Source organism: Drosophila ananassae, chromosome 2R, assembly GCF_017639315.1.
Source record: "Drosophila ananassae strain 14024-0371.13 chromosome 2R, ASM1763931v2, whole genome shotgun sequence".
NCBI lineage: Eukaryota > Metazoa > Arthropoda > Insecta > Diptera > Drosophilidae > Drosophila > Drosophila ananassae.
The window spans coordinates 10,208,238-10,221,732 of record NC_057928.1 but is presented as its reverse complement, the minus strand read 5'-3'; the positions used below and the strand labels follow the sequence as shown (position 1 = coordinate 10,221,732).

The 13,495-nt window shown below is 43.3% G+C and overlaps 3 protein-coding genes and 1 long non-coding RNA gene across 5 annotated transcripts; 3 read left to right on the top strand and 1 right to left on the bottom strand.

Annotated features, from left to right (window-relative positions):
* Positions 1 to 252: 252 nt before the first annotated feature.
* LOC6493534 (serine protease 1) lies at positions 253 to 1,293 on the top strand. Its single transcript, XM_001957918.4, has one exon. It carries the CDS (start codon positions 425 to 427, stop codon positions 1,229 to 1,231), a length of 807 nt encoding a protein of 268 aa, XP_001957954.1. The 5' UTR covers positions 253 to 424; the 3' UTR covers positions 1,232 to 1,293.
* Positions 1,294 to 6,787: 5,494 nt separating this feature from the next.
* On the bottom strand, positions 6,788 to 13,378 carry LOC116655781. 2 transcript variants are annotated; one of them, XR_006507053.1, is made up of 2 exons: positions 13,126 to 13,378; positions 6,788 to 7,275 (listed from the first exon to the last, which is right to left on the bottom strand). It is a non-coding gene; the product is annotated as an uncharacterized LOC116655781 (long non-coding RNA). The 2 variants fall into 2 exon arrangements; XR_004310838.2 differs by lacking the exon at positions 13,126 to 13,378 and adding an exon at positions 8,531 to 8,685.
* On the top strand, positions 8,751 to 9,912 carry LOC6493535 (serine protease 1). The gene is made up of 2 exons (XM_001957919.4): positions 8,751 to 9,194; positions 9,317 to 9,912. Exons 1-2 carry the CDS (start codon positions 8,845 to 8,847, stop codon positions 9,873 to 9,875), a joined length of 909 nt encoding a protein of 302 aa, XP_001957955.2. The 5' UTR covers positions 8,751 to 8,844; the 3' UTR covers positions 9,876 to 9,912.
* LOC6493536 (serine protease 1) lies at positions 10,950 to 11,878 on the top strand. Its single transcript, XM_001957920.4, has 2 exons — positions 10,950 to 11,217; positions 11,288 to 11,878. Exons 1-2 carry the CDS (start codon positions 10,958 to 10,960, stop codon positions 11,838 to 11,840), a joined length of 813 nt encoding a protein of 270 aa, XP_001957956.3. The 5' UTR covers positions 10,950 to 10,957; the 3' UTR covers positions 11,841 to 11,878.
* Positions 13,379 to 13,495: the final 117 nt, after the last annotated feature.

The window sequence follows — 13,495 nt, the reverse complement described above, 5'->3', positions numbered from 1 at the left end:
TAGACAGGCGCGTCACTCATGGAAGATCAAATACAAGACCCTTACCAATTTCCAATGATAGATATATTTGCGCGAACCTAATCAAATTAATTAGCAACCTCATTCTGGGCTTTCCATATCACACCTGCTAGATTTGGCAACACACCTGAACCGATTAGATGCCTATCGAGACTACTACCCTTGGACTTGGAAAGTAATTTTGGCGACCGACTGGCTAAACTATGTCCATTCATATCAACCGCAAAAAATCTCCGAAGATAGTACCCGCTGTTCGAAGCTACTTGGGGCCTATCTAATCGGGGCGAGTCTATTTTTCGAAGTGCAACCTAATCGGTGAGCAGCCAGCTAGGAGTCGGTATAAAAGACCCTCGCCAGGCCGTAGAAGACCAGTTGAGTTCCTTTGACTGAACACGCAACAATCAAGATGAAGTTCCTGATCATCCTCGCCCTGGCCGTCGCCGCCTCCGCCTTCCCCGAGGCCGAGCTGACCCACCGCACTCGCGAGATGCCCGTGATTGAGGGTCGCATCACCAACGGCAAGACCGCCTCCGTCGGTCAGTTCCCCTACCAGGTGGGACTTTCCCTCAAGTTGAGCGCCTACTCCAGTGCCTGGTGCGGCGGTTCCCTGATCGGCAACCAGTGGGTGCTGACTGCTGCTCACTGCACTGATGGAGTCCAGTCCGTGACCGTCTACTTGGGCGCCACCGTGCGTACTTCTGCCGAGGTCACCCACACCGTCTCCAGCTCCAACATCATCATCCACTCCGGCTGGAACAGCTCCAACCTGAAGAACGACATCTCTCTGATCAAGATCCCCAGCGTGAGCTACTCATCCAGGATCCAGGCCGCTGCTCTGCCCGCCAAATCTAGCTCGTACTCGACCTATGCCGGTGAAGCCGCGATTGCCTCTGGATGGGGACGCACCAGCGACTCCTCCAGCTCCGTCGCCACCAACCTCCAGTACGCTCAACTTACTGTCATCACCAACACCGTGTGCGCCAACACCTACGGCTCTTCGATTGTGACCTCCGGCAATATCTGTGTGTCCACCCCCAACGGCGTCTCCACCTGCAACGGTGACTCCGGTGGCCCCCTGGTCCTGGCGTCCAGCAAGGTCCAGATCGGTCTTACCTCCTTCGGAGCCGCTGCCGGTTGCGAGAAGGGCTACCCCGCCGCCTTCACCCGTGTGACCAGCTTCAGGGATTGGATCTCTACCAAAACTGGCATTTAATTAATGGTCAGCGAACTTCATTAGCAACTTTAAAAAAATAAATAAAAAAAATTCGAAAGAGATTTGATTTTATTTCTTTTTACTTTTATTCTAATTTTCCCTTCAATGCTTTGGATCCTATGCAGTTAAAAATTTACATTATAATAACAAGTGCTCCTGAAACATAAGTTTTCATTAAAATTCATTAAATTGCCAAGCGACACAATAAAAACTCAAACTCACAAGCTGCAAGAAGGAAAAACAATATAAAGAAAAAGTTTCATTCAAGTGAAAGTTGAACAGGAAACGGCAGACAATATGTCAACACTTGAATTATTGCCAGGCATTTAAATAAACGACAAAAGTTGGTTGCTTCAATTGTAGCACTTTTTATTTTCAGAAAATGAGACATAATTCAAGAACTTTTCACCCAGAATCTGGGGCAAGTGCTGGATTTTTCTGACAGTGGAAGGACCTCACATGTTGAGAGCGAGCAGGTGGTGGCCAAAAACCACTCATGGCCAGATGGTACTGCGGTTTCGCATAAAAAGCATTTAGTCAACACGAGCCAAACGACAGAAACCAGAAACAATGACAGGAGACTAGAGAAGAGACAGACCCAGAGTCGCAGATAGAATTAGAAATAGTAGTTGAGATAGGAACGAAAACCAGATTCGGATTCTGATTCGGATCCACAGCCAGGGACATAACAAAGTCAGTCAGGGGAAATAGCAGCAGCTGAGCTTGAAAGTGGATGCGGGAGTAAATCGGAGATGGGTTAAGACCGGGCTCTTTCCGGGGGTGTAGGATGGTGGATGGAGAGGTCCAGCCGTGCTGATAAATGTTTGCATTGCCGAAATTTATGACAGCATAAAAAGTTTCCTGCACTCGTATTCTGTGGTTTAGATATGACAAAATATCATACATAACTCCGGGAATAAAAAACACAAGTTATTCAGCTCTTTCTAGTGTGTGAGTATGGCAAAGTTAGTTAAAATGTCAACCCCGAAAACGGTCGACGAGTGTTTATGGCAAAAGTTTTTTATTTAAAATCCACTTTTGCCACTGCCAGTGCCAATGCCAGTGCCATTGCCCAGTTGCCCAGTTGCAGCGCTCTGATTGAACGACCCAAAGTTCATTTCTTACTTTGGCCACAAACTTTGTCGAACCGAGCGCCGATTTGGGGCATTTCTTTGGTTTTTGCCAACGACACAGTCAGTCGGTCAAGTGGTTAGCCAGGCTGACTCTGTTTGGGAAATATTTTGCCAGCCTGCGGCCATCGACAGGCCAAATTTGCATTGGCCGTTATTTCGATTATTTATGCCTGTGACCCACTTCGAACCAATTTAATATTGAGGGCCGCCTCATGTGGTAGCTAATAAAATCGTTTCATGGAGCCCGCCATGGAGTTCTAATCACAGAGAAAAATCAATTAACAAACTGTCAGCTCATCAATTATGCAGGGACCGAGGGGAGCGGTTACAAACTTTTCGACCGGCGAGTCAACAACGCAATCCTGGCTAATAAATGCCAACCAATTCAAAGCAATCAACTTAATTAACGATTTTCGGGGCGGCCATGATTCGGCTACATAATTAATTAAGTGGAGTCGAAATCAGTCAGCCAATGCGAAAAAAAATCCTCCAAAAAGGCAACTCAGCAACCGCAGGAAAACTACGCCCGGGGAATCCCAGATAGTTATAATCCTAATGATGTTTATGATGATGTGTTGTTCTGGGCATGACCAGCGATTTGAAACTTAGCAGCCGAACTTGCGGAAACTTTAACCGAATTCCTTAACCCCTTGGTGCGCTCGGTGCCTGTGACACTTTGAGTGATGTTCGGCTAATTAAACTCCGAACAATTGCTACTCCCCGGCACTTAACACAACCCTCAGACGCAGTCGCTCCGGTTTCTGCTCTGACAGGCCAACACAGAAAGTGTTTCTAACAAAAAAGCCCCCCACCCTAATGCCAAAACCCAACTCTGCCAGAGTATCGCACACTTAATTCATTTAACTCAAACATTTTCATTTATTTATCGCATTACTGGCTCTTTCCTACCCCAGTTGGAACCGCCATCACCAGAGTTTTTTCGGCTAATGACTTCCTGCTTTTCCTAACGCGCCCGGCATCCGGCTAACCCCACACACCAAAGCACACACATGCGAATATGGGATATGGTATTTGGATTTGGTTTCACTGGCGTGAGGGCTGGCAAAACTCACTAGCTGACTAACTGACTGACTGAGTGACTAACTGACACCCAACCACCACCCACCAAGAAAACTGGTTGGAGACGCATCAAGCTCATTGAATGCTTTTGGCATGTTGCCCGGCCCGACACCATTATTTCTGGTAACAAGATAATTGTATAATGAAATCCAAACAACACTTGGTTTGTTCGGGTTGGCGTTTGGCTGTGACTTGTCTGCTTTTCTGGTGCTCCGGTGGCTCCACTTGAAACGAGTTCGCCCAGCCAGCTTGCCACCACAATGACTTGACGGCAAAGTTCGCTGCTTTTTTGCTCTTGGCATCAGAGACAAAGACTTTTCGGGGGGCTCCTTTTCTGCCTTGACTGTTGATTGAGTGGTAATACTTGTTCTGGTCAAAGTCGGTTCGTTTGGTTAACTAAAAGGACTCTAGAGTCCCAAAGGGATAATCTTTACTTCTGAGGGAGAGTCTTACCTAAATTAAAATATATTTGTTTATATCTGTGGATCTCCCTTATTTTTTAAGTATTTTATTATAAGCCTGTATTACTTATTTCCTATTACTAAATGTTTACTTTAATGCCTTCAACTACTCTTCTTTTTGTTGAAATTGATACAATATCTACAATGTTTATCAGTGGGAGCTTTGACTTTGTTTCGTTAATGCCATTTTAAGTAACTAGAATTTAGGTATCATTCCATGTGAAATGAGTTGTCATTTATCAGCTAAAGTGGCACAGTTTTTTCAGATAAGGATGTCTACATATTTTTGTTAAATATGTAAGGAGTACGTACCCCTGTTATAACAATAACAAATACAATGCTTCTACTGAACCCTTAATTTCATTTATTTCTCATGGAAGTAAAATGTCTTGTCATGGACTCGTGCCTTTTGTTTTCATGTGTCATTTATTTTTCTGGAAGGAGGGTTTTCCTTTGTTTTTTCTTTCGAGTGACAATTGATTGACAGGAAAAGTTAATGGCTTACTGCTTGGTATGTGTATATGGAACTTAAGAAATACTCGGCAAAGTGCGTCTGCTTCTGGGCTAACAAACGGAAACCATAATTGAAACATCACTCGGTCTCCAACTCGGCTCTCGAAAATTTTACCAAAAAGCACCGAAAGCAAACCCATACGCATATGCAAAGCCGCTCAGAGAGCACTCACCGAAATCCCCTTGCCATCATCCCAGCATCCAGGCATCCCGACATCCTGGTATCCTGGCATTATATGTAGTACCTAGAGCCATCACTCAGCAAAAAGGATAGAGTAGGGTAACAAAAAAAATAATAATACTCTGCTCCTCCGGCAGGGCACAAAATAAAGACATAAAGCAAACAAATGCCGGCATCGAGGAGGAAATATGAAAGCCTCTTCCACCGCCCAGAAGGTGGATTGAATGCCTGGATAGCTGGTTGACTGGCAGTAGAGTAGCTTTTAGTGCGTTCAAGCAGAAAAATATATAGAAAACAATAAACCAGAATTACAACAGCAGCAACAACTGTGCCAAGGCAACACAAAAAATATTGCCAAACAAAATGTTTATAAGCCATAAAGCACTGTAGACCCAGCTGTAGACTCATCAAGTAAATATTTGCATGCTGAAATTTGATGAGTAGTTATATATTTTTCAAAAAGGTCCGACTAGAAGCATAACATCGTTGAGATATTTATTAAGGGAGCCCTTGCATATTTTTCGGGGCATTAATGAAGTCCCAACAAAAGGGATTCCCAAATGAATGAACAATCTGCCCGTGATATTAAGTATTCTCCTCCTCGGGGAAGGCACCAGACTGCCAGTGCATTCAAATATGGACAGACAGTGCAGAGGCAGTGCAAATACTGATACAAAGGAAAAGTTGCATTATTTGGTGCCAAGAATGCCGGGAACAATAGAGATCCGTTGTGAGTTTTCAAGCGTCATTGATACGGAGCGGAACCATTTTTTGGGATGTGCCATTGCCAATAAGCTGACAACAAGAAGTTCTACCTCCTCCGATGGGAACACGTATTTGTCTCGTCCCTTAAAAGGCCCACACTGCTCACTCCACACTACGGATACTTCTCCGTGAAAATCCAATTGTCGTAGTAGACAAAAATCCATGGCGTTGGCACACAATAATAAAAGCGACGATGGCGAAAAAAGGCAAGCCAAAAGCAATCTATCGAAAAGGATTTGTTTGCATGGCAGGAATTTATATTTATATATTTCGAGATGGAAAAAGACTGAGCGGGCTCAGCCTTCTCATATGCAAAAGCCAACGGGACGCCGTCAGCTTATTGATAGAAAATCATAGAGGAAGCAGAAATGGTCGCAAATATTTGCCCATCCATCCCGCCCGCTGCTTATATACATTTATGTTATGTATTCCCATATAATAACTTAGTTTGATCCCAGCGCATAAAATTTAATGCTGGCCACTTGTGTTTGTCGACTCGGCGTCGGATTTGTGCCAGGATATTGTATTGGCCATCCCAATATCGACAACATGGCAAATACGCAATTTAAGTCCCTATTTTCCGCAACTCCTTCGCTGCTAAGCTCCCTCTTTATCAAGTTTTCTTGTACCGAAATTGCACTCAGGTGGAGTTGAAAACGAGTTCCTCAACATCCTCCGCCAGCTGTTGCCTAATCAAACTTTTTCAATACATCGCGCATTAAAAACGAGTTGACAAACTGCAACACAAAACTTTGACCAAGTCCCAGGACCTGCTAACTCTCGGGTTAACTTGGGTCGGGTAGTTGTGGGAGGTGGTTCTCGAACGTGAGTCATGTCATGCCTCTCCACTTGCCACCCAAGTGCAGCAACAAAATGCATTCAAAATAAAAAAAAGATCCAAGCAAAAAGAAAAGTTTCTCAATGCATTTACGCCCCGTTGTAACATCTTGAAAACGGGATGATATAAAATGAGGCGATAAGTTCTTGGCAAGTTTCAAGCCAAGACACACAAAAAAATCACCTTTTGGTGGGCTGGCAAATACATTACTCATACGCAATGTGAGACCATCCCAAGAGGCATGATTAATGAGGCGGCTGCTGTTGACATCTCCGAAAGCAATTTGAATTATAGCAGGAAATAGACATAGTTCCCTGTGATAAGTCATCAGCGACAAGCTCCGAAGGACCGGGATCGGGCTGCTCCAGGAGGTCAGCTGTGCCAGACAGTTGTCATTAATTTTGGCCAAAAAGGAGCCGGAGACGAATTTCTTCAGCTGACCACAGGCCCAGCGACATTTTCATGACAATTTAACACAAAAAACTAAAGCGAATCAAGCTGAGAAGCAGGAAAGTATTTCATTTCGTGCACTGAAAAAATTAAAGACCATCAAATTAAATCCAAACAATTAAATTTCCTAAAAAATTAGAATAAAAGGAATTGCTTATTTTTATTAAGTATGAGACTTGTATATTCTTTGAGATACATAAATTTCATATTATTTCTAGCAATGCCTTAAATAATAGTGGAACGGGACCAAGACGTCGGCCAAAATACACAGTACGAGGGGCAGTGGAAGCGTAATCGATGCGGCTCACATTAGATTGTTTGGCCCGGAGAGGACCAAACTGAGTTGAAGTGAGCCGGACAGAATCCTTGGCCAGCCACCGGCATCTCAAGTGCTCCCCAACTGACCTCTTGGAGCTGCTCCTTTCGCTGCTGCTTGTGCTTGGGCTTCTGGTTCTGCTTTTTATCCCAAGCTGCTGCTTCGTTTATCATTTGTTGTTCACTTGTCGAAATTTTATTGCTGCAATCTTGTTTGTCGTCGTCGACTCGTCCTTTTTCTCGTCAAAGGAGAGCGCACGCTGGGGGACATTTCAAATGCCTTTCTGGGCACACACTATTACATACAGCTGTGGTCATGATAATAGAAATAAGTGCGTAAAAAGCATAGGTGCGTAAGAAAGTTAATGAAACTATCTAATCTTGTATTTGTAGGATAAGATACAAAATAAAATATTTTCTCCCAATAACCGCTTACTTCTGCTTTCTGCGGAATAAGTTTGCTAAATTGGTGACCCCGCTTGTACCCCAAACTACTTATATGTCCTCTAGAGCCAGGGGCGTAGTGGGCTTCTGATGAATATTCGGGCGGTTGCCTTTGCTACTGAGTTGCCCTCCCAGTCTCAGGCTTCTGGACATTCTTGTTCAGGCTGTCTTTTCTTTGTCGTAGCCGGATATGCGTCTAATAAGCGTGTGTGTCGGGTGAGCGCATTACGTATACGTAATGTACGCTTATATCCGAGTTTAAGTGCGGCTCATACATCTCTGCCAGGAGTTTAAAGGGCGAGCCTTGCTTTTTTGGTCGCTTTAAAACTTGACGCTCAACCAACAATGAGAGCAAATATTTCAAGAAAATTAGTTTCCTTTGTTCCTCCTCGGAGACGGAGCTGGAGCCGATGTCGGAGCCGGAGACAGAGACAAAAGGAGCGAATTTTCCCGCAATCAGCGAAAGGAGCAACCATAAAAATGCTCGACAGTGCAAACAGAACGAAAAGCGAGGGAAAATCAATAGAATGCAGTTAATACGAGGATTAAATAAATGAGGATTTCCCAGGCCAATGCCTTGGGTCTGCTTTAAGCGATTCGAGATAGCCAAAATCTATTTCAGGCCCGGCATTTATGGGCCAGACACGCACAGTGGCCCACAAAAGTCGTTGCCTACTAGCCAACAACTACATGTGTCAGCAGGAAAGGCAATGAATTGTTTTTATGTGCTAATGTCCGGCAGTGTCCTGAATAGGATTCGCTCTGCATTCCCAACACGTAAGGCGATTTGATTTCAATTTCCCAGATTCTAGATTCAACTAGACACTGTCACCTTCCCGCCCCCGAACGAATGAGTTTGCTACTTTGCCACACTTCTGCGAGCTCTTACCTCGATCTGGGCCTGTCCATCACGCAGTAATAGTTGGGACTTTCTGCCACTTGAGTCGCTGAGAGTGGCCGTAAACAATTTTGCGATCAACAATATTTATAAAAATCAAATAATTCGATTAGGGAAAATTCTATAAGCGGTTTTCCCAGCTTAACGTATTTTCGGCAATATTAATGTTTGCAAATCAAAAGCACTGCCATCATTTAAAGAAATATATGCTTATCACTTACCACTCGAGTGCTAGACGTCTGCCGCCTTTTGATTTTTCAAGTGAGTTTAATTGAAAGCCTGTGGTGCGCAATCTCAACAATTTGCCACAATCGGAACCGATAACGGAAGATACCTTTTCGTGGCGTAAGCAGCTCTACATCCTCTGGCCAAATCTCGGTCTGATAAGACATTTGACTTTGCGCTTGGGCTTCGAATAAATAGCCAGAAATGATTTGGTCAAAATCCAAGAGGCTTGTCAGGCGATAACTGTCCAACCAAATGGTATAAAAGGTACTGCACTGACCAGTTGAAAGCTATTCGTTTGTCGATCATCATGAAAGTGCTTGTTGTCTTCGCCTTGGCCTTGGCCTACGCCTCCGCCGGAGTGCCCATTGAGCCCCGTGAGGTGCCCATTGAGCCCCGTGAGGTGCCCATTGAGCCCCGTGAGGTGCCCATTCAGCCTCGTGCGGTGCCCATCATGCCCCGTGCAGTGCCCATCCAGCCCCGTCTCCTGCCCGCTGTCTCCTCGATCGAGGGTCGCATCACCAACGGCCAGGCCGCCGCCGACGGACAGTTCCCCTACCAGGTCGGACTAAGCTTCTCCAGCTCCAGCGGCAGCTGGTGGTGCGGTGGATCCATCATTGACCACGAATGGGTGTTGACCGCTGCCCACTGTACCAACGGGTGAGTAATACTTCAAGTCTCTTTAGAAAGTTGTCACTTTGAGTCCAGATAGAGCCCATCTTTTCTGTGAATTCTTCATTTCATGCGATTGCCTTATTAATGATTTTATTTCCTTGATGCAGTGCCTCCGCCGTGACCATCTACTACGACGCCACTGTCCGTACCAGCCCCAAGCTGACTCACACCGTCTCCAGCTCCAACTTCATTCAGCACGCCAGCTACAACTCGGTGGTCCTGCGCAATGACATCTCCCTGATCAAGACCCCCTACGTCACCTACACCAGCAACATCAAGAACGTTCCCCTGCCCAAATTGGCCAGCTCCTACTCGACCTACGCCGGCCAGACTGCCATCGCCTCTGGCTTCGGAAAGACCTCTGATTCCGCCACCTCTGTTGCCAACCATCTTAACTTCATGGTCTCCACCGTTATCACCAACTCTGTTTGCGCTGGAACCTACGGCTCCCTGATCATTACCAACGGAGTCATCTGCATTGAGACTGTCAAGTCCATTTCCACCTGCAACGGCGACTCCGGCGGCCCATTGGTTCTGCAGAGCGACGGAGAACTTATCGGTGTCACCTCGTTTGTGTCTAGCAACGGCTGCGAATCCAACAGCCCGGCCGGTTTCGCTCGCGTCACTCACTTCCGCGAATGGATCGAGACTAACTCTGGTATCTAAGCAGCAATATTTAAATAAAATCGATTATTGAATACAAGATAATCAATATTAGAAATATGGGCTATACACTAGGGGGATCAACACTTTTGTTTTGATTTGGAATGAAAGAAATCGAAGTTCCGATATCGGGAAATAGCTTTTGATAGTTTTTTATTTGTTAAAAATTAAAATTTTTTTATAAACTTTGTAGCGAATATTTGTAGTATTTCGCAACCGATTTCAAAGCCGAAAACCAACTATAAATCATAACTCTATTCCCCTTCGATCTGCATCAAAAGATTGGAAAAATGAAACAAAAAAAATGTGGCCCATTTTTGGCCAAAATCATGATGGCCCCCTTTGAAAAATTTCAAAAAAATGGGTCCGAATTTTTGTTTCCAGGTTTTGAATTAGAATGAAACTACTAAGATTTGTAAGACCGGGAAGGTAAACCATTTATCGATCTGCAAAATATTAACCGAGTTATGCACATTTTCCTTTTTGAAAATTTAAAAAATTAGAACTTAGTTTTTAATATATTTTCACTTGACCAAAATTTAAGCTTTAATCAATTTATTAGCGAATATTTTAACTATTCCGCAACCGTTTTAAGAGCGGGAACATTTTTTATTACAAAAACTTATACAATTACAACTAATATAAAAATTGTTTATTTCATATGGCCAAAATCTCATATTTTTTTAACAGAAATATTTCTAGGTAGCATCGTTAGTTTTTTTGAATAACATACTTTGCAGCGCAAATAAAAATGTCTTCATTGCTAAATTGCAAAATGTAATCTTAACCAATTACGAACTCGAAAGTCTCAAGTGTGGTAATAAATTATAGTCCTTATTTAGAACTTTGGGACGTTGAACGATTAAGAATAATGTGAATCATGAGCTAGTGTAGGTGCAGCTCGCGTCGCAATAATAATCTTCAGACATTGCAGTGTACTATCGGGTAATGATTCCCCGTACATATCCTAAAAACCATCCAGATTAGGATTAAATTTACAGCCCTCTTAAGAGCTCCGATAAGAAGTCATGGGAAATTGTATAAATATGGTGCTGGAGGCTCAATAGCAATATTCGTTCTCCACGATGAAAGTTTTCGTAGTCCTCCTTCTGGCCTTGGCCTCCGCCTCCGCCGGCATCCTGCCCAAGCTGACCCCTGTCCACCCCAAGGACATGAAGCGCAGTGACTCCATTCAGGGTCGTATTACCAATGGCCAGGCAGCCGCAGAGGGCCAGTTCCCCTACCAGGTGGGAATCAGCTTCAGCAGCAACAGCGGCAGTTGGTGGTGCGGCGGTTCCCTGATTAAAACTGAATGGGTTCTGACCGCTGCCCACTGCACCAATGGGTGAGTACAAACAACCAACATTGGATTGGATGCATCATTCACCGGTTTAACAAACGTGGTTTTATTTCAGAGCTTCTGGCGCGACCATCTCTCTGGGCGCTACTGTTCGCACCAAGCCAGCACAAACCTTAGTCGTTTCCAGCACAAACTTCCGTCAACACGAGAGCTACAGTTCTATACTCCTGCGCAACGATATCTCACTGATCAAGATCCCCGCCGTAGCTGTCTCCGATATTATTAACACTATTGCTCTGCCCGAGGTATCCAACAGCTACTCCACCTACGAAGGAGAGAAGGGCATTGCCTCTGGATACGGTCTGGAGTCGGACAGTTCCAACTCTGTAGCCGCCCAATTGAATTGGGCACCACTTAACATTGTTTCCAATTCCATATGCGTGGATGCATATGGATCGCTTGTTGTCGTTAGTAGTGTTCTGTGCACGCAAACCGCGAATGCCGTTTCCACCTGCAGCGGAGACTCTGGCGGACCTTTGGCCGTCAACGGCGTCCAAGTCGGAGTAGTCTCGTTCGGATCTAGCGCCGGATGTGAGAAAGGATACCCGAATGGCTTTACCCGTATTACGTCCTTTATTCCCTGGATCCAAAGCAAAATTAATGCCTAACGTCAAGCTCTCTTCTTGAATAAAAACGAACATTGAAATCCTCTGTCTTTTTTGGCGCATAGTATAATATAATACATACATATTATTTCACCCATATTGGTTACACAGTGCTACAAAAAAAACAAAAGTGAATGAACTTCTAACGTGACATAGTTGGAATTGTTTATCTGGTCGACTATAACAAACTAGGCGCTATAGCAAGGTTGAATTGACTTTTTTTTTAGAAAAGCGTTATAACTTCAACAATTTTCATAATTTTTTAATGAAATTTGTCTCGTTTTATTCAGCATTAATGAGACAACATTGATGAATGGCATTAATGACAGAATTTTTGTAAGTTGTACGGAAAAACTGGCGGAAGAACTGTACCCAAATCCGAAAAACACGTATAAAATGCGATAATTTCAGTTTCTTGTGTAAAAATGTTGTCCTTTTTGTTTAAAAAAATTGAAGATCTATTTTTTTTTAAAAGCTACAACCCAAAACTATTGAAAAACATCGGCAATTTTGAAATCATTTAAAAAAAACGCGTTCAGGAGTTTTGAAGCGAAAAAAAGTTCCGAAAACCGTTTTTTATACCCTTGCAGAGGGTATTATAATTTTGGTCAAAAGTGTGCAACGCAGTGAAGGAGACATCTCCGACCCTATAAAGTATATATATTCTTGATCAGGATCACCTCCTGAGTCGATATGAGCATGTCCATCTGTCCGTCTGTCCGTCTGTCCGTTTCTACGCAAACTAGTCTCTCAGTTTTAAAGCTATCGAGTTGAAACTTTGCACACACCCTTCTTTCCTTTGCAGGCAGTATTTAAGTCGGAACGGCCGGGATCGGTCGACTATATCCTATAGCTGCCATATAACTGATTGATCGGAAATGCCATAACTTTGGTGTTTTTTAAGTTAGAGGGTTGCGACTTTCCACACATGTTATATTTGACCAAAATATCTTGTGTACAAAATTTCATAAGGATCGGCCGACTATATCCTATAGCTGTCATAGAACGATCGAAATTAGCATAACTTTGGTGTTTTTTAAGTTAGAAAGATGGGATTTGGTACAGATTCTATTTTGGGAAAAATAATTCAATATGCCAAATTTCATAAGGATCGGCCGACTATATACGATCCTCTACATATCTAATAATTTAAGATGCGTGGCGCCACCTAGCGGACTGCGACTGAACTGCAAGGGTATATAAACTTCGGCTCCGCCCGAAGTTAGCTTTCCTTTCTTGTTTTTAAATAAATAAAGATTTTTTGGGTGTTAAAAATTTAAATACTTACACGGTTTTGTGTTATAGTCGACCAGATAAACAATTCCTACTATGTTTCTTTAAAATTTCAGAATCACTGTTGCACTGTGTTATGAAAAGATTAGATTAGCAAATATGAACTTTTACATTTAATATCAATTTCTAAAATTGGTACTGAAACTAATCAATTTTTGATTAGAATTATTTTGTAGATAATAGATTTGCTATCTCCCTAATCAAGAACAAATATAGGTCTTTGGTAGCCCTCTTGATACTCGCCATAAAACAATAAAACCAATCAAAACAAAAAATAAACAAAGGTGCTAAATGAGCTCCCGTTTCTTTCGGTGTAAAATTAAAGTGCACCATCAAAGGAACTCAAAAATATATGAGTTTCCCTG